The sequence below is a fragment of the Chaetodon trifascialis genome, chromosome 23 (assembly GCF_039877785.1).
Source record: "Chaetodon trifascialis isolate fChaTrf1 chromosome 23, fChaTrf1.hap1, whole genome shotgun sequence".
NCBI lineage: Eukaryota > Metazoa > Chordata > Actinopteri > Chaetodontiformes > Chaetodontidae > Chaetodon > Chaetodon trifascialis.
This window is the reverse complement of record NC_092078.1, coordinates 18,467,868-18,488,585: the sequence shown is the minus strand read 5'-3', so window position 1 is coordinate 18,488,585 and position 20,718 is coordinate 18,467,868. Positions and strand designations below refer to the sequence as shown.

The window sequence follows — 20,718 nt, the reverse complement described above, 5'->3', positions numbered from 1 at the left end:
GAAGAACACGCAAACTTCACACAGAAAGGCCTGACCCGGGAATCGAACTGACGACCTTCTTGCTGTGAGGCACGCGCACTACCTGCTGCGCCACCGTGCAGCCCTGTATTTGTAAATACTAATAATAAAAATTAATGTCACTGAATCCATTGAAATCTTAATCCTCTGTGTCGCTCCTGAACAACTTTGCCAACTCCGGAGGAAGATGAAGCGCCGTCTCCTCTTCTGCAAGGATGTCGTCAAGCTCCGCATCATTTCCAGTTATTCCGGCCTTTCTGAATCCCGACAGGATGGTTTCGGTTGTCACTGAAGTCCATGCTTTGTGTTGCATGGCGGATCCTCCCCGTTGCCGTGAAGCTGTGCTCTCCATCCACCATCCACTCCTCCCACAGGTGATGCAAGGCTGCCTTAAAGCTCCGGTTCACAGAGTTGTTGAGTGGCTGGAATACTTTGGTTAAGCCTCCAGGGATAATGGCAGTTATGGAGTTGCAAGCTTATATTTTATTTTTGAATTGTGGCGTTATGTGCGCTCGCATACTGTCCATCACAAGCAGGACTTTGCATGTTTTAAAGAAGCCATCAGGACACTTTGTAAGCCAAAGGCTCATCATTTCGAGTTTCATCCACCCTTTCTCATTCACAGCCATGACAACTTTGGAGGGGAGGGATTTGTGTTTTGACATGGTTTTCCGTTCGAAAATGACCATCGGTGGCAGCCATTTAAATTCATCTCCTTGGCAAATGCCTGGGCATGGAGACGTAACTGCACCACTGACAAGCCTCTCCCAGCAGCACGTTGTTCAAGCACCCATCTGTGGACTTGTTTCTCCATCTCTGGCCATTGTGCTTTGAGCCCGCAGTTAGCTTTCTTTGTTTTTTTCTTTGCAGTAAGAGAAACCTCTGCTTTTCGCCAGTCCCTCACAAGTTTCTCACTCAATCCAAAGTTTCGTTCTGCTGCACAATTACCGTTTTTGGCTGCATATTTTACTACCTGCAGTTAGTAACCTGCAGTATAGGATGTTCTTTTTGGGGGCATTTTGTTTGAGTTCAGTCTTTCTCAGTTGCCTTTTTTTCAGGAAATTTGTGGTGCAGGAGTGGTACAGGTGCAGCATATAGTTGTCACAAGCCTAGAGCGCCCTCACGCAGCTGTAGACGGTAATCCGTAAACTGTGACCTCACCTGACTATAAGTCACAGGACCAGCCAAACTATGAAAAAAGTGCGACTTACAGTCCGGAAAATATGGTAATCAAATCAATTTAAATGACCTATTATCCAATTAAGGACCATATTTTCCCATGTTTTTTGAGTCCAAGTATTTGTCCAGCATTGAATGAGAGTGCATCAGCTGGCAGCCACGAAATGTGCTCCAGTTTAATCCCTCTGGGTGTTTGTGCACCATCAATGTACGTCCACTAAAAGTGTTTGTTTTTGCCACTTACAGGCTCAGATTTTTATAATAAATGTTTGACAGCATTATGGAAAGAATCCTTACACAGATAGCTTTTTGTTTAAGAGTAAAATCTGTTTTGATTAACCAGAAACAGCTGTTATGTCTCTCACCAAAGACGCTAGACTCCATTCAGAAAAACAATAATTTTATCATTGTAAAACACACTTCATTCAGACTCAACAAAAAACAAAATACGACTCAACAACAGCTTCTTTGTTTGTCTTTTCACTCTTCAAACAATTATCAGTTATAAACTCTCAATTCACTAAACCATGAGAGGAGCGAGAGAGAGGGTGACACATGGATCCAGAATATTTTCCCATCTTCATTTAAACATCTATTGAATTTAGAGTATCTGTTGACAGTCCTGCCTACAGGGACCAGTCTGTCGTAAACCATGAAGTGACACAGAGGCTTTTGTCTGGGCAGAACACGTTAATGACAGTGTGACTATGCGCTTCATTGTTGTGAAATGAACGGAGCAGTTGCCTGTGATTATTTGTGCATATGTGTTATGGCTGTATGGGTCAGAACTGAAAAATCAACCCTTCGCTGTTCTAAACATTAGCATTTCAAGTGAATTGAAGATCTGTTTCCTCCCCTTTTTCTTTTGTGTCTTTGTGTTTCCCTCTGTTTCCTGTCTGTCTCTCCCCTGTCTGTCATGTTTGTGTATGTTTCACTGCAGGTCATGGCTGACAGGTTTGGCCCGGCCTTCTCCTCTCCTCCTATATAAGCTTCCACCCAGTATTCGTCGAATCGTCAGTTTATCCACGTGGTAACGACCAAGACTTGAAGAATCGCCTGTGTATATTTGATCTGTTTTTCCTGTCTGCTTACTTGCCTTCCTGACTCTTGCCTTTTTTTGCTGGGGTTCCTAACCGCCGCCTGCCTCAGTCCATGGTCTGTCTGTCTACGCCTCATGAAATACTGGATTTGGACACTGGCCTGTTCCTCCTCAGTCATCTTTCCAGTGTTTTGTGACGCTTCAGAATCCGTCTGTTACGCATTCCCTGAAACATTTATCATAACTTTTTACTTGTCTCCAGCCTCCCCTGTCTGTCTGAGTTGTAGTATTTTGGGTCCTTTTGCACAAAAACCCGAACAGGAATAGTCTATCTGGGTCATGTTGTGACCTCCTGCACTGTTCAAGCAGTAATAATAAGTTACACATCATCGCTACAGCTGCACTGTATGCTGCTGAGCCAAGTCAGCCTTTGAGGAAAATGTGGTTTGTTATTTTAGACTGAAAAGAGATTCTCCAATGACAGAATCCAACCAAAGGCTGAAGTCAGTGGGTTTCAGTCTCAATGTTACTAGTTTTTACAATCAGCATGGAAAATGTTTCTAAAAATGAAAACACCTAATTAATAATTCTTGTTTGCTCAAATTTATGATATCAGAATAATTTCTCTTTAGAAGTCAGAAGAGTGATGGAATTACATTTATTTCAGTAGTATATAAAAAGAAAAAAAATTCATTCAGTGTGAATGTTGTTAGCCATAAAAAAGGGCAAAGGACTGAAAGCAGTATGAATGTCTAATTCCTTGTTTTGGGTGCCTTTTCCGATGTATATTTAGTATTTTTAATGGCTAGAGCTACCTGGGACAATGGAACAAGCTGCAATGACTTATCACCTCAAAAAATTGATACGGTGAACAGTCACACATCCAAAGACATAAATCAGCAATAGAACTCATTTCATTTGGAGTTGTGTTTGTGCCCACCTCACTTTCCATTCAGCTCTGTTTTGGTCTCCACCAGAAACATCTTGGTCTTTAGCTAAGTGCTTGCTCATGAGGGAATTGTTGGGTCTCTGTAGATAAAAGAGCTCGGCCTGTACCAGCTCTGTATGGAAAGTGTCCTGAGACAACTTTTTTTGTGATTTGGCGCTATACAAATAAAATTGAATTGAATTTAGCTGTTAAATGCCCCACAGTGTTCACCAGCAAGTCTCTGGCAGTGTCTGTCTGCTGTGTGCAGTGCACAGTGAGCTTTTTGATCTTTTTCTCTCAAACAGCCCCTGCTGCTAGAAAATAGGTCAATGAGAAAAGAAAAACTAAACCAAAACAATGAAGTCATAAAACCAAAGGAACTGAACAAAGGTGAACTAAAAGACAGTAAAGAGCTCCATAAAGCAGAACTGCAGAGTTGGTGATAATTCTCTACGTTAATTATATGAATTCACTACGAGCCACTTCTTTTGCATTACACATACTCATTTGATCCAAGTTCAATTCTCAGTCAGAATTAATTTTAGCACCTTCACGTTTTCATATCTGAATTAACATTTGAATTTCATCACATGGTCCAATGTCACAAGCCATGTCTTTAAATATGTTTAGCCAGAATGTTTATCTATTAACAAGATAATATACACTTTCATAAGAAACAGAGGAAATGCTTCTGTTGCTTCTGGTAGAAAGCTGAAAGAAATGAGCTTCTCTGTGCAGAAGGATTTCTCCCCAGAGAGACTCACCGACCAGATTGAGGGTGTTTAAAACAGCACATGTGAAAGCTTTCTTGAGCACTGAGTTTGAATCAGTTAGATTGGGAAAAGATTGAAATGTAAACATGAAATATGTTATATGATCATAATTTGTTTATTAATCAAGCCTTTAAAGTTGGACTAGTTTTACTTTTTGATTTTTTTTTCTCATTTGTGCCCTGGTAATTAGGGCAATTTTCACTCACTTCTACTAATCTAAATGGGCATGATGGATGAATTAGCACGACCAATTTGGGAGTTGGGACTTTCAGGTCGGTCAGCCATATATTTTTAGTTTACCACACCCATAAAGATGTAATGCTCCAGTGCTAAAGTGTGTGTGTGTGTGTGTGTGTGTGTGTGTGTGTGTGTGTGTGTGTGTGTGTGTGTGTGTGTGTGTGTGTGTGTGTGTGTGTGTGCCAGCCACATATCCTTGAAATCCAGACATAATAAATGGTTTGTGATCAAAGGGAAATATAAATAGAATTTGCTGCAACTCTGGCCTGCAGTTATTTCCTGTTTCCTCAGTTGGTATCTCTCATTGGGATGGATGTGCGTGCGTGCGTGCGTGCGTGCGTGCGTGCGTGCGTGCGTGCGTGTGTGTTTCAGGTGATTGTAAACTTGTGAGTGGGGATTGAGGTGATGATTGTAGCAGTCAGCAGAACAGCAATCTGTTTCATTCATCAGCACAACAAGTCTGTCTGTCCGCCCAACACTTTGTTCCAGATAAACTTAATGTATCTCAACAGCCACAGCTTGGCATGAAATTTACTGTGAATATTCTTGGTCCTTAAAGAATGACTCCTGATCATTCCTTCAACATCAGCATCAGGCTAAACTTTCCACAATCTAATCTACCATGTAATTTAGTGAGCACATTCATGTTCCCCCACAAGATGAACCGTTTCTGTTGTGGACACTCCATCACCTTAAGACAAGTCATGCCAGCATTATGTGAAAATGTCAACTTTGTACTTAAGACTGAAATTTGCTTTCAATATTCATGATCCCCACAGGATGAATCATACTTGATGTGGTGACCCTTGTCTTTTCCTGTGTCACCCCCCTGTGGCCTAAATCTCCACATTATGACCATTATAGAACATGACCTTTCCTCTGGTGCCAACGTGATTTACACATTGCCCCTGGGGAAGATGGCAGCAGTGATACAGTACTTCAAGTGCATTCTGTGTAGATTTTGTCCCTGGTAGCATGGCCATGTGTTCACTGAAGCCATTTTGAACAATTTAAACTGAATTACAACCACACCTTCTCAAATATACACAGGGGTATTAAAATCTCTGGTTTATATAGACATCACTGATGATTTCATGTGGTTGATGGGAGCAGGGCCGGAGTGGGACTCATTTTCAGCCCTGGAGTTTCATGCCTCAGACCAGCCCACTTTAGATCACGACCCATTAATATCAAAATCATGTAATTACAACCTTACATTTGAAGTCCACAATAGCGCACTGTTATGTAAAGTCTTGTAAATCAGTGCATTTTCTAAAATATTTCCAATTCAGTGCAAGTAAGGGTTGCTTCACAATGTAGATTTATGTGCACAACCTCAACATTCTTTACAACACATGCTTTTCAACAATATCTGAATCTATATTCTGTTCAAACAAGTGTTCGTTTGGGCATAGAAAGTGGTTATATTGGAACTAATGCTTGCTTGTTCACACACTCTGTTACAACAGCTCACCTATTTATTCCATACTGACAGGAGCAATCCCCTCATTACCACTGGCTCCTGGCTCTGCTTCCGACACTAAATCACATTTTAAAAATGGTCATAATTCTCAGCACAAAGCCTTCTGATCAATTCAGGTCAGTCTCATTAATGTAGTGCTGAATCATCTAGCATCTCAGGGCACTTTTCATATAGAGCAGGTCTACACTATACTTTTCATTCTATTAATTATAATAATATTCACTCAACGAGCAATCCTACCTGCCCACCCTGGACCTGTGGGCTCATGGCTGGTGCTTGGTGCTGGATCTTGCTTCTGACTCTGTGGGGCTACAAGACAAAGTTTCCCAGTTATGTGGCGTCGCATCATACTATAATTCAAATAACGTTATATGTTATATGCCACAACGCTACACAATTCACTGACATGATAATTAATTAACTTGAACGGTGGTTTGCAGGCAAAGTTTAACATCTTGCGTGCCCGTTTCATTGTCCTCATTTGTCGTTTCCAACCGTGAGCTTGTTTTACTGAAAAAGTTGCCAATTTTAGCACATTTGGCTGCGTCTGTTTCCAAAGCTTTCATTTTTTTAATTCTTGCCTTCTCCGTGCCACTCTTGCTCTTCCTATTATCCATCTTTCAAACACCACTGACAGAGTGCACGGACGTGTTACGTCAGGGTGCATCTGTAAAAAAAAAAAAAAGCGCTGCCAATGGAGGCGAAGGCAGCCCAGGGACAGCGGTAGCAGAATACATGATTAACCCAGTGCCATGACTGAACACCGGCCAAAAAAAAAAAAGAAAAGTCAACACCGGCCCTGGCGGCCCAAACATCAGCCCGGCCCACCGGGAATTGTCCCGGTCCTCCTGATTAGCCACTCCGGGCCTGGATGAGAGTAGGGTAGGGTAGAGTAGGGTAGGGTAAATATTACAATAAGATGAGCCAATCTTTTCAGAAGCTGTCTACCTGACGTGCACTGAACTGACCATGACCAAATGTCCATGGAATACTTGTATTCAGATTACACTAGGAATACAGCACCACCAGATTCAGTCTTTCATGACTCATGTGTAAGGAATATGCAGTGCACAAGGAAGTAAGGAAACATCTTTATGCCAAAAAGATTAAGATGTAAGATGATTAAGATGGTCAACTTAGTGCACATGTAAAGCAGCAATGTCGTTATTACATTATTGATTACAATTGTAGAAGTCTTTATGCAAACTGTATTGAGATCAATGAATATTAAAATATATATTAAAATAAGTTCATATTATTAGCCTTATCTGACACACTGACAAACATTAGTTAAATCAAGGTAAAAGTGTGAATTTTCATATGGAAGGTGGCAAACGCAGACCATAGGACTGTATGGTGACTGTTACTGATGATCAGCTGGAATGCACAGCAGGACAAATTGAGATGGGCCCAGTGGAAAGCATTGGCAGACCATGTGCGTCAGACCATCTGAGTTGCTTTCATTATACTTTCAGCATTCACTGACAAAGAGCTTTAACTTTAACTACTTTACAAAGCTTCAGTCTCTGCAAGTGGATGTTAACAGTGTACTGAAATAAACTCAACTCAAAGGCTGGAGGAGACTGGTTGTCTACCTTTGTTTGGAACAATGTGGTAATGTGTTTGGCTGCAGTCTGTATGAAAGGCTTCCTCCAATCAGCAGTCATGCTCTACTTTTACAAGTTCAGCATACAGCAGGAAGGTTCAGACTGCACACTGGGAGTGTGTGAAAGAGAGACGGAGAGAATGTGGGAAAAATGAAGAGAGTAACAGAACATAGTGAATAAAGGATAATTATTTAATGGGCCGTAACTTTTCGACCCGTATGGTTTGGAATGGTATCAAGGCTAATAAACTGGAAGTGAATGCAGGAGCATGTACATCAACAGAGGGGATGAGACATGTATGGAATGGTGGACTGTAAAGCAACAGATGCTGACATTGTTTCCAGAATACTGGTCATGTGTATGCATGTAATGCATATGTGTTTGTGCCAAACATTTCTAAGGAGCAGAGCTAAAGCTACCATCATGGTCACTATTTTGGTAACAATTTGTTTTCAATTGAATCTTACTAGGTATTTACTGTACTTGGACAGAGTTGAGTTCATTTCAGTGCTCTGCTGCTAATTAACACCTGATGCTGGGCTGGTTCAAATGGTTTCTTCACATGGCTAGAAAGTAATGGAGCAAAAGATAGTGACAGTTCTCTGGTACTGAGCTTGAAATATTGGTTGTAGGAACCAATAGAAATATGTCAGAGCTGCAATAACACAAAGGGCTCTATTTTCGACTCCAGACTTTGGTATTTTCGTGAGCTGCGCCGCCGGCGCATCTCCTCCTCTTTCTCATCTCAGTCCCACCCAGCGGCGCAACTCGGAAAGAGGGAGGGGAGAAGGCGTGGAGTGGGTTTGGCACAGCCGAGTCAAATCTTCACCAATCACAGCAGCTCCTCGCCTCACCTTTAAGAACACCGTTGGCCAGGCGCATGGTAAGTTTCCAGGAGACTGACGTCACTCATGTCTCCTGACATCAGTTGGTATTACTTTGCACACCTGTTTGTATATACTGTACTGTTTATGCAAGGTTTATGTGGTGAACTCAAATGAAACTGGTTCCCCAACCATTCTTTCAATAGCAGCTCAGAGATGGGGTGTTGTGGTGTGTGCTGGCACAGCAGCAGCACCATAACAGTTCAGTTCAGTTGGGTACTGGACGCAGGCCGCAGGAAGCAGCCTCTATGTCCAGCTCCTATATTTTGTCTTCATCTAGTTGGCTAGTGGGTCGTATGGGTCTTTGATGAAGTCGTATCGGCAGGGGTGGTCCTTCCAATGCTTATCCAGCTGTTGCTTGAATGCGTTGACATCCTTCGCCATAACAACTTCCTCAGGTAGTTTGTTCCAGATCTGGCCCATTCGCAGGGTGAAATACTTCTTTTTTAGGTTGAGTCTGGCCCCCCTTATGAAGATCTTGTCCCCTGGTGTAGGTGCTTCCTTCAGGTATTTTTGGTGTAACCTCATTATCATAAATTCCAGACATTGTTTTGAATACTTCTATCATGTCACCTCTGAGGTGCCTGAATACCAATGTCGGAAGACCAAGCTTCTTGAGGCGCTGCGGATAGTCCAGATGTTTCATGTCTGGCACTTGCTTTGTGGCTCTGCGTTGCACTCTCTAGTTCAGCTATATCTGATTTCTTATAAGGCGCCCATACCGATACTGATGTCTCAATGAGAGGCCGCACCAGACTTTTAAAAACTGCAAGAACATGGTATGGTCCAGGTAATCGAATGTTCTTCTGATGACTCCCATAACAGCATTGGCTTTTTTCGTTCTGATACTGATGTGATTTCTAAAGCTGAGATTATTGTCTATGTGAACACCAATATCCTTTTCACATACTGTGTTTTCAAGTGGGACTCTATCTGTGGAGCCGTCATCTGACTGTGTAATCATATTGAAGATTGGTGGGACTTCATCTTGCTTACAGCCCAGCGACATTACTTTGCATTTATCAGGGTGGAATGTGAGGAGCCATAAAGACGACCACTGGCAAAGACTATCCAAATCTTCTTGTAAAGCCTCTTTCTCTTGAGCCATGTCCGTTCGTGCATACAGCTTTGTGTCATCAGCGAACATAATTGCTTTAGATTTGTTCCAAAGTGATTGTGGCAGATCATTAATGTAGAGAACAAATAAAGTAGGCCCCAGGACAGAGCCTTGTGGTATGCCGCTGGTGACTTGGGCCCATCTTGATGTCTCATCCCCCACTCAAAACCTTTGTTTTCTTCCAGTAAGGAAGCTTCTTATCCATCCTAACAGGGGCCCACCTATGCCATAAGATTCAATTTTTCTGAGCAGATGTTCGTGTGGCACTTAATCAAAGGCCTTCATGAAATCCATATATATGGCATCTATGGTTCCACCATTATTGATTGTTTAGGTCCAGTTGTCCAATACATAAAGTAGCTGTAGTGTAGTGGACCTTCCATCCATGAAGCCGTATTGATAGGGGCTGAAGAGTTTGTTTCTTCTCATATGAAATATGATTTCTTCCCTTACTAATGACTCTAATGACTAGTTCGTTGGTGATCTTCTATTGCCTTTTTTGAAGATTGCTGATATTTCTCCTAATTTCCAGTCTTCTGGTACAGTAGTGGTCTTCAGGCTCTCGAGAAATTTTTTTTCCAGTGGCTCCGATACCAATTCTGCAAGTTCTTTCAGCAGCCTTGGGTGCAGTCTGTCATGGCCTGGGGATTTTGTTATGTTGAGTGATAATATTTTTTCTTAATACGATCTTTTGTTATCTTCCCATCTTTCAACACTGTCTCAAGATTCTTAAATGGTATATCAGGTATTCCATAACTTCAGCTTGTCACTTCTCTGTCCCTCCTCTCTCTCTCTCTCTCTCTCTCTCAGCCCGTTCTAACCCCAGCTGACAAAGTTAGGTTTCTGTATATTCAAGTTCATAAAGGTATCACACTGTCATAGTCAGACGTGTTAACATTAACTATCCGAGCAGTAAACACTGTGAACAGGTGACGGAAACCTGCACAGCTGTCCAGAAGCGGCAGCGCACAGTGAAATGAATGGAGGGAGTTTGAGGTCTGACTTTTTTGAGGAGAACAGTTTTGTGATGCAAATATATCACTCTTTTGAACGCATATTGTTTTGAAAAGCAAAACACTTTATTTTCATGACCCCAGCCAACTAGCCGGACTACCTTCGTCAACACCAAAACCAGGCCAGAACTCCGCTCACAGGACGCAGTCGGGGGGAAGTCACTGTTGATGCGCTATACTGCTGATGAGGATGCCATACACATTCATGTCAAAAGACCCGAACTATCCCTTTAACATTTCTGTATGCTGACCCTTTCTCCTAACCTCAACAAGGTGAACACAGCAGATTCCAGACTGGTTGACCTTGATTTTAGCAATTCTCCAGACAAGGACATGTGAATTGAAATTACGTTACTCTCAACCTCTGTGGTTTTTAGGAGCAGTATTACAATCCAGTAGATGGGAGTGGATTTCTTGCATGGAGAGTGAAAACGCTTCAAAAAGAAGCCTCAGCGGGACAAAAGAAAAGAAACCCTCAGCAACTGACAGGTACATGATTTTGAGTGTAGTTAGATTTTTTTTAATGAGAATTCACATGTTAAATTCATTTTAAAGGGAATTTTCAGTCACAATGGATGTTTACCTCGGATATCAGGTCACCTTTGATCATTTAATTTCATACCATCCATACTCCCAACTGCAGCGTGCAGACGTTATATATTCTGTTTTTGTTGGAGAATTTACCGTTTTTTTTTTAATGTTCATTAATGAGCTCTGGACTAATTTTTAAAATTTCCTGGGGTCGCAAGTTATGTCTTGTTGCGATATGTGGTTTCATTGTTACAGGTCACTGTTCACTGATCACTGTTACAGGTGGTCCAGATTCTGGTGACAGAACCCCCTTCAGTAAGGAAACCAGCTAACCACAGAAACCCAGTGTCGTGAGGCCATCGCACTCATGCAGCATACAACTGATGAAGCAATCATCAAGGAGAAGATGAAACAGACCTTCACCCATCGCCAAGCAATGGTTCATGACCCAGTGAAGTCCTCTGAAGTATTCACCACCTTTCCAAGATTTCTTGACATCACGGGAATGGTATGTCGCTCTTAAACTGCCTTGCATTAAAATCGAGCTGAAATGAAAAATGACTTTAAACAGATCACATCCCTGGTCATCCCTGGTGCACCTATTAACAATGTATGCCATTTTGTCTTCTGTATTCCATCTTGTCTGCAGATAGAGCAGGATTTCAGTCTGATGTTTGGTGATGATATCTCTGTTAAGTTCCTGGAGAAGTGGCCTACTCACTACAGGCAGAAAGTCCTTGAACAAAGCCGTGGCCTCACCCAGACAAGCGACCTTGAAGATCTCCTTCATAATGCTGAATCCACAACAGAAGAACTGGAAGATGGTACACGTGAATTAAAGAAATAATAATAATGGATGAGGGAAATGGTTTTGAAACAAAAATATAAACATTTTAGTAAAAATGTCTTTCCGAATTTTCTTGTATTTTCAGGATGGGACATGAGATGTCCTCCATCTTGCTCCTTATCCACCTCATGCCACCATCACCTCATGGCCACAACAAGAGACCAGGAACCTGTTCTGTCCGTAATATTAAACCTTAAAACTATACTCTTGTGAAATCATGCAATGACCATACTCATCTGTAATCAGTGAGGGCCCTGTGATATTTATCTGATTTGGCCCCCACAGATCTATCATCAGCCTAATATGAAAAAGTTTATTTCTTTTACATTTAGCAGAATAAAAAATATAAGGCTGAAAATGTTATGGTTCATATTGCGTTTTGTTTCAATAAGTGATTCTGGTGGTGATGATGGGGCCCTTAACTGCAACAGATTAATTTTAATAGCAAGACTAATTAAGTTTTCTTGTCACAGACTGGGACCAGTGTTGAGGGACATCTGGACAGCATCATAGAAAGCCGTCAAACCTATCTACTGGCTGTGGGGACCCAGAGGAGCGCCGTACACAAATATTTCATTGTGATTGACAAACATGCAATCCCGTGTCAGTCACCAGATTCTCTTGCCTCTTTTGATGAGCTTTTTAAAGCTCATTTTGTCTTCGCTACCTCATACAACAGGGATCTGGCCAATGTCTACCACTTCTTGCAAACCGCTGTTTACCGGATTGATGCTGCTACCACCAAGGTGAATCCCAGGGTCAAAGAGATGAGAGCTCAGATGCTGCACGGATTTGGATGCTTTGGTTTAGAGGGTTCTGATACTATACTGCAAAGATGTATTTTGAGGGCTCTGATGCTGCACTGATTGTAATTGAGATGTTTTGTTTTATTTGCAAAGGTCCTCAGGCAAATGCCAATTCACTAATTAAGTACTTAAAGTTGATCCACGGACTTTCTGTTCAGGAAAGACACTTCGTCTGAAATGTGGTCAACCTGGTTGTTCTCATTTTCTTGATACTTTTTCTGGGTTTCAAAAGCATCTTAGAGCACATGAACCTTATGATGATCCTGGTGAAGGCCCCTCTACAGCTGAAGATTTAGCCGGAAGTTTTGTGGATGACTTTCCATCAAACAGGGGCCCTTCTGACCCTGTCCTTCCTAATAAGAATATTGTAGACAGCTGTGCTGCAACGGTGGCTGAACTTAAAGTGGCAGGTGTAGGCGAAACAATCATTAACTCTTTGGTTACTTCAATGGAAGAGGTTGTTGATGATATCCATAATCAAGCAAAAGAATCTGTGAAGCAGATCAAAACTGAGGTTGAGTGTAAAATTGATCTGTGCTTTGGAAAAATTGAAAATCTTTTTGGTATCCTAAATTCTGAAACTAAGAGAAGGCAGTATTTCACAGAGAAGTGGGGAAGGGTGGAACCCGTTGAATGTGTTCTTCGTACAAGATTTGATATACAGCGCAATCGGACTACTGGAACTTATGATCCAGCTGTTGTTACTGATAAATTTGTTTATATCCCATTTTTGAAAACATTAGACTTAATTTACAAACACCCAAAGATAAAAGAGATGATGCAGAGTCATTCCAGTTCAAGAGAAGATCTTCTTAATGACTTTTTTGATGGAGATCTTTGCAAGAGCCATCCTTTATTTTCAAAACAGAAGCATGCAATTCAGTTGCAACTTTTCTATGATGATTTTGAATGCGCAAATCCATTGGGCATTAAAAAGGGAATACATAAATTAGGAGCAATCTATTTCACCTTACACAATCTTTCTCCAAAGCACAACTCAATGCTGCTTAATATTCATTTGGTCACTTTATTCCATGCCCAAGACATTAAAACATATGGCTTTTCTAAAATACTTGATCCAATTGTCAAAGACATTAAAGAGCTGGAGACTAAAGGAGTTCGGGTCCCACTGTATGAGGAAAATGTGTACGGAACTATTGTCCAAGTTACTGGTGATAACCTTGGCCTTCATGGTTTGTTTGGTTTTGTAGAATCATTCAGTGCCAGATATTGTTGCCACTTTTGTCTTGCTGAGAAAGAGGACTTTCAGACAGAATTCACAGAAGATTCACCCAAGATAGTGATGCGAACTCAAGCACTTCACACAGAACACTGCCAAATGATGGAGAAAACTGCTAGTCTTCCCTATGTGATGGGTGTTAAACGTTCTTGTGTTCTAAATTCTTCAATACATGTGAAAACTTCTCTGTAGATATCATGCACGATATCTTGGAGCACGTGGCACAATATGAAATGAAGCTGCTAATACTACACTTGATCAAAAACTACACAACATCAAAGGAAATTGACAGAAGAATTAAGAACTTTAACTATGGCTACATGGAAAAAAAAACAACAAGCCACTTGCATTGAAGTTAGTAGTGGACTCAAATGACTTGGGTTTAAATGCAATCCAATCTTGGTGTTTACTTCGCAATCTACCACTTATATTTGGAGACTTGGTTTGTCGAGATGATCAACACTGGTATTTGCTTCTGTTGTTGCTTCAAATAGCAGATGTTGTATTTTCTCCTGTGTTATCAACTGGCATTACCATTTATTTGAAACATTTGATTTCAGAGCACCATGGGTTATTCAAGCATTTGTTTCCCAAAAAGAAGCTACTACCAAAGCATCATTTTATGGTGCATTATCCTACATGTATTCGTAAAATTGGACCACTTTTGCATACCTGGTGCATGTGCTATGAAGCGAAGCACAATTTCTTTAAAAAGCAACTAAAAGGCTTCAAAAATATAACTAAAACATTGGCAAAGAAACACCAGAGTCAAGTAGCATATAGTTGGCAGATATTTGAGCCCGACAGACTGGTGCTTGGTCCAAGTAAAATGGTAGCTTTAAACGTGATGGACAGGGGCTGTGAGATAGCAGAGGCTCTTCAGGTAGCAACTGACACTAAGGTGTTAGATGTTAGATGGGTCAAACACCGTGGAAATATGGATCGTCCACGGTTAGTTGTTTGTCTGAAAGTGCTTAATGAGATGCCAGTTTTTCACAAAATCCACCATGTTGTTCTTAAAGATGAGAGGTTACTGTTGTTTACATTTGCACTACAAACAGTGTGTATGGATAAGCATTTTTATGCATTTAAAGTTGTGTGTACTGCAGATGGACTTCATGTTGTTGACTTCAAAGAGCTTTTGTGTTACAAAGCATTCGATATGCAGATGTCATACAGTAATGAAGAGCACATTGTGTCCAAATTGTGATGGCCCACCAGTTGGGTGTGAATGTTTTGGCTGGGCTGATGGCTATTGCAAGAATTTACAGGCTTATCTGCAGCTACTGATGGTGTGGCGATAGTGTGCATACCTGTTTGCAATACTCTGTTTTTATTATGAAATTATAGGGATGTGTCACCCTGAAAGACTTTTTTTCCCCTCATATTGATTACTCATGGAGATTTTTGTTGCATGTATTATACAATGCTGTCATATTACAAAGGCCAAACAGTATTGACATGTATATTATGGGTACTCAGTGCATGTGTTATGCATTTAAGAAAAATACAAGTGCATTGTTGAATATTCATTTCTGGTCTTTTTTATTTCAAACATTTTAATCCAGAGTTATTATTATAATCAATATTGAGTAAAATACAACTCTTTATTGAGTGAAACAGAACTCTATTCTTAGTAGAATTAGACCTCTGTTTTGAGGCAGTTACTACTCTGTCTTTTACTGTACAGAGTAAAATACAACTTTATTAATAGTAGAAATAGAGCTCTTATGAGGCAGTTACTACTCTGAACAGAGTAAAATACAACTCTATTAATAGTAGAAATAGAACTCTATTATGAGGCAGTTACTACTCTGAACAGAGTAAAATACAACTCTATTATGAGGCAGTTACTACTCTGAACAGAGTAAAATACAACTCTATTAATAGTAGAAATAGAGCTCTTATGAGGCAGTTAATACTCTGAACAGAGTAAAATACAACTCTGTTAATAGTAGAAATAGAGCTCTTATGAGGCAGTTACTACTCTGAACAGAGTAAAATACAACTCTGTATTGAGTGAGTGGTGAGTTGTTCTCACTTTATGCTAAATTGAGTAAATTTTAATCTTGCGGAGTAAAATATGAACTCTAGATAGAGCAGAAATAACTGAAAATTTAACTCTTTGACGAGAGTAAATTTTACTCTTTTTGGACTGGGACCAAATACTATTTTTTTTGGGAGTAAAATTTTACTCAAATTGAGTAAAATTTACTCAAAATTTTCTGTGCACTTAAATAGAAATGCCCAAATCTCAAATTATAAGATTGTTAAAGGCTGAGGTTCAAAGTTTGTTTATGATTATTAGTGAAGTAAAGCCACAGTGAAGTAAATGTAAAAATGGTAGTGGCTAGTGGCTGCGAACATGCCCAGCATGCTAACACTTGCTAATTAGCTCTAAACACAAAATACATTTGAAGCTGATAGGAACGTCATCATTTTAGCAGGCATTTAGTCATAAACCAAAGTACTGGACAGACTGAAGTTTTGACCTGATGATGGCACTAGATGTCAGGGGCTCATCAAAGGATACATTGACTGGGAACCATGAATGTCTGTACAGAATTTTGTGCCATTCCAGTAGATGTTGAGACATTTTAGCCAGGATGAGTGAAAGATTTGACCTGCTGGTGCCGATGGAGCAAAAGTCATGAGATCATGAAAGTCCTTAGGATTCATCCTCTGGGAACAATGCACATCTTTAAAAAATGTCTCGGCAATCCACCTGGTAGCTGTCAAGACATTTCACTCTGAACCAAAGTGGTTTAATGGACCAGATGAATAACACTGTCACCCCCTGAGCCGTGGTGCTGTGTGGCTAAAAATTGAATTAGACATCAAATCAGAGACCTAGAATATTTTCATATTCTCCACTGATAAACTGAAAGTAAAGCACTTTTATATACACGGTCATTCACTCATCTTCTATCAGCACCAGTACTAATCTCATAGTAGTCTGAGAGCAGTGTGTCTCAAAACTGCTGTGAACTCACAGTTTATGGAATAAGAGCCGTCCCCCTGAGAAACAAATCCAACTGTCTGACCACCACCAGCGCTGAGGCTGGATCTCCTCAAGCTGCTTAAAGGAACAGCATTTCATGAAGCGACTGCACTCTCTGACTGAAACGTTCATGTTTATTGAGGCCAACTCATGAACTGTGGGCCTGGGTTGAGGAACTTTCTCGGCCAGTCTGCAGGACAGAATAACAGCCTAATTACTTGAGGTGTGGTTAGTTCTCACTGTCCACTCTGTTTCAAATAACTGGCTCAGGTCTGCTTTAACAGTTAGACTTGCACCTGCCCTATAACAAGTGTTTATTGGTGCTGTGACGCATTACTGTGGTGAGTCAACATGATATTGTAAGAAACACTTTCTACATTTTTACCTCCCACTTTTCAGAAAAGCACTAAATTGACTTTGTAATGAGACTATTTTGCCACCCAGTGTCACACTTAACTAGTGTCAGTATTTCAGAATTAAAGACCCCATTTACACTTTGTTTGTCTCGTACAGGTCAGACAGTTATCGTGTCTAAGGTCATTTTCACACCCGACCAAGCGGACTCGGTTCGATTGGGGAGCTGAAAGTCGCAACATTGTTGCATTTATCACTAGTTTCGGTTCTGCTTTCACACTGTGATTCCTAAAGCGCACCGAACTTTCTGAGCAGCATCACGTGGTTGAAAGGGGCGCTCGGCGATTAGACAAAGTACGAGGGGAAATCCCTCCCTCCCAGCCCAGAAAACGACAGTGAATGCAACTGCTCCTATAATGCTATCGTAGCTTGTCAGGGATTGATTCTGTTATTTTTCTAACTTTGACGATCTGATATGTGACAACATATGAGCTCAGAGTTTAAGGACTGTGACTGTTGGTAGTTGTGATTTGATTTTGTTTAAATATGCCAAATTGTGAATTTACAGGTTATTGTTGTTCAGACAATTGAGCTAAGCTAGCTAGCAACTGCTAATGTCAGCGGTCACTTGTTGCCATTGCGACAGTAAACATTCACGTAAGGATGAATGAGCTGTAAATAGAGATGCAGAATATAAATAGAGATGAGATACGTTGTATTTTAGCACAGTATACATGATTTTAGTAAACCTATAACTGCGTATGCACTGCGTACAGCGTCACTACGTACATTTGGTCCCGTGTTTGGTCCGGTGAGCTTTCATACTACATACGAATCGAACCAGGGTTCACTTGCAAGTGAACCGAGACCCATGTTTTCAGGTGGACTAGAGTACGCCTGTTTGGTCCGCACCAGAGTTTGGATGAGCTTTCACACCTGCCCAAACGAAGCGGACTATCCGAGGAAACGATCTCTGGTCCGTTTAAAGCAGACCAAACAGCTCTGGTGTGAAAGCGACCAAAGAAACAAAGAAGCACTCAAGATGGATTGAAATCCCATTGCTTAAATTGCCTTCAGGCATGTGTAATCTTTACTCAGCCCGTTGTGTAACTGTGTCAGTAAGCAGTCTGTGGAAACAGCCACTCACTGTCTGACTTTCTTTAAACAGCCAGCGTCCATCTCCTCTGTCTTTGTCATAATGACATAATGACTACAATGAAAAAAACACTGAAATTAGCTCCAGCCATTTCTACACGTGGTCAAATACAAGGCACATTGAGCTGTTGTTGTTTTCTGATCCCTGATCAGATCAGCCACTGTGAACTGTGTGGGTGAGGGAGCACTAATCTGTGTGGGTGAGGGAGCACTAATCTGCGTGGGTGAGGGAGTGGGATGAGTTACTGTTAGCCGTACAGATCTGTCTCACTTGTAGTTTCTAAACACAAGTCATTCTTTTGTCTGTGTCAGCATATGGCTCAAGCTAACTAACCTGTTACTATTATAGTCCAACTCAATGGATGTACTTAATAGCCTCAAGTGGATCACCACCTCCCTCTGGCCTGGTGGAGGGACAGCCCTATCATCTTATAGTCAGGAAAACCAAGAGAAATTCCAATCAGATTTGTGATCTGCCCAACAGAGACATGTAAATACGTCTAAATGAAAGAGTCTTAATTCTCATCATTTCGACTGGACACAGGAAACGTGAAATGAGGCCAAAAATCTAAAACACGTTGGTGTTTTAACGGACACATTACATAAAATATTTTTGATAAGGATTCCTTCTTTGTCTCTTTAAAAATGTGTTAGTGCTCTATGGTGGACTAACTGTGTAATGGTCATACATGCATATAACATTTCTGTACTGACAGGAACTGCTACTTAGTAGCCAACATACACACTGATATAGATAAATCTTTGAAAAGTTTTGTCAATATATAAGCTGCACCTATTCAGTAGCTCTATATTATACATTCCAGAGGGGTTGTCAAAATTTAAATTACAATTCAAATGTGGAAAAATTGCTTGATCTGCAATGATCTGTTCAATTCATTCATTCTTTCATTGAGAGACAATGGGCCATGTCTTGACTTCCACTGGGGGGCGTTTGTAAAAATGTACATAAAAATGTAAAAATGTACATTCAATTCAATTCAATTCAATATACCTTCATTTGTCCCGCAAGGGGAAATTCCAATTTACAGCAGCGCCAGTAAAAGATAGAATTAGGTAAAAAAAACAGCAAGTATATACAAAAGAGTGTAATAAAAATAAGCATTATATATAGTACAGGCGGGCAAGCCTATAGTACTATATAGTATACATAGTACAGTCTGATCCGGTGATGCCCTTTTGACTTATGAGTAAGTGCAGTACTGTTGTTGCCTTGTCAGTGTCAGTGGTGGAGAAAATTAGTGAGTCATGATGAAAAGATGTTCATACACCAAACCAAGTGAGAAATAATGTGAGGAAGCATTTTGGTTTAGATGCTGGAGTTGGAAAAATTGTAGATAAAGGTGAGGCTGTTGCTATTTTTCTACAACATATGTACTATAGGATTTGGCTATACCCTAACTGCTTTCCAATTCATTTGAATAACTGACCTGCTAGTTCTCATTCGTCCAAAGTCAAATCAAAGTTGTTGTTTTGTTTTTTCCTGTTTCAAGACATAAACAAACTCCAGTTTGAATTTTCAGAATGTATAATACATTAAGAAGAACTAATAGTAGATGTTAAAACTACTCAAGTTTTACCCCCCCCCCCCCCTTTTTTTTTCATTTGTTTGTTAGTTCGAATGCCTTGCCTAATGACTTGACCTTTCAGCATAACTTAAAATAATATAAGACAAAATGAAAGAGGGTGGATAGTTTGGGAATGGGCCCCGCTTGGGTCCTACAAATACTTGGTCCGGCCCTGTGAAGTGTTTTACCAAATCATGCCACCATTGCGTAAATCGTACCTGTGCTGGTCTCGCACGGTCCTTTCTGGACCTGGGTGATGCCTGACAGTCCCTGCTGCAGAGCTTTCCTGCTGGTCGCCTTCAGTTGGCACACATTGCCGTAGGTCTTTCCGTCGCTGCCGCACACTTCGTGCCTGAACTTGCATTGACAGACGCCCTTGGAGAGCCGCTTGCCCGCCTGGTCTCTGCACTCCAGTCCGTCCCCGCATGGCAGGTCCTCTGTGCGCCCGCACGGCTCTCCCTCTCCCTGCGCGCACACCAGGCAGCAGTTGCAGCGGTCCGGCACGTAGCCGCTCGGGCAGCTGGGGCTCGGACAGCTACTCACATCGCACCGGGTTGGACACTTAGCTTTTGGCTCTGCGCTGGAAGAGTCCTTGAGGTAAAAGAACACAGCTATGTACAGGAGGATTCGCATTTTTGATGGAGGATGTTGACAAAATAGAAGCTAAGAGAGCTGACGAAAAAAATGACGCCCAGATCACAAATCATTTCCTGAGCCCTCACTTCTTATCATTTTGGCTAGACTTTACAGATGGATCAAGATAAGCGAACGATAAATGTCCCCTTAATATTGCAAAACACATCAGAATAAAGCGATCCTGATGTTGGAACTTGTATCTTTAGCAGCGCGTAACTGTGCGTCCAGATGCAGCAACGAACCAGCTGTGGGTTGAGAGTATCCAGTGGAATGAAAGTAAGCTT

The 20,718-nt window shown here is 41.0% G+C and overlaps 1 protein-coding gene across 1 annotated transcript in view; it reads right to left on the bottom strand.

Moving 5' to 3' along the window:
• The window catches only part of htra3b (HtrA serine peptidase 3b), a 33,393-nt gene extending 12,934 nt beyond the window's left edge, over window positions 1-20,459 (bottom strand). The window contains exon 1 of the mRNA XM_070993146.1: window positions 20,017-20,459. Within this exon, the coding sequence (XP_070849247.1) occupies window positions 20,017-20,431 (415 nt within the window). The 5' untranslated portion in view covers window positions 20,432-20,459. The remainder of the gene's footprint in view (window positions 1-20,016) is intronic.
• Window positions 20,460-20,718: the final 259 nt, after the last annotated feature.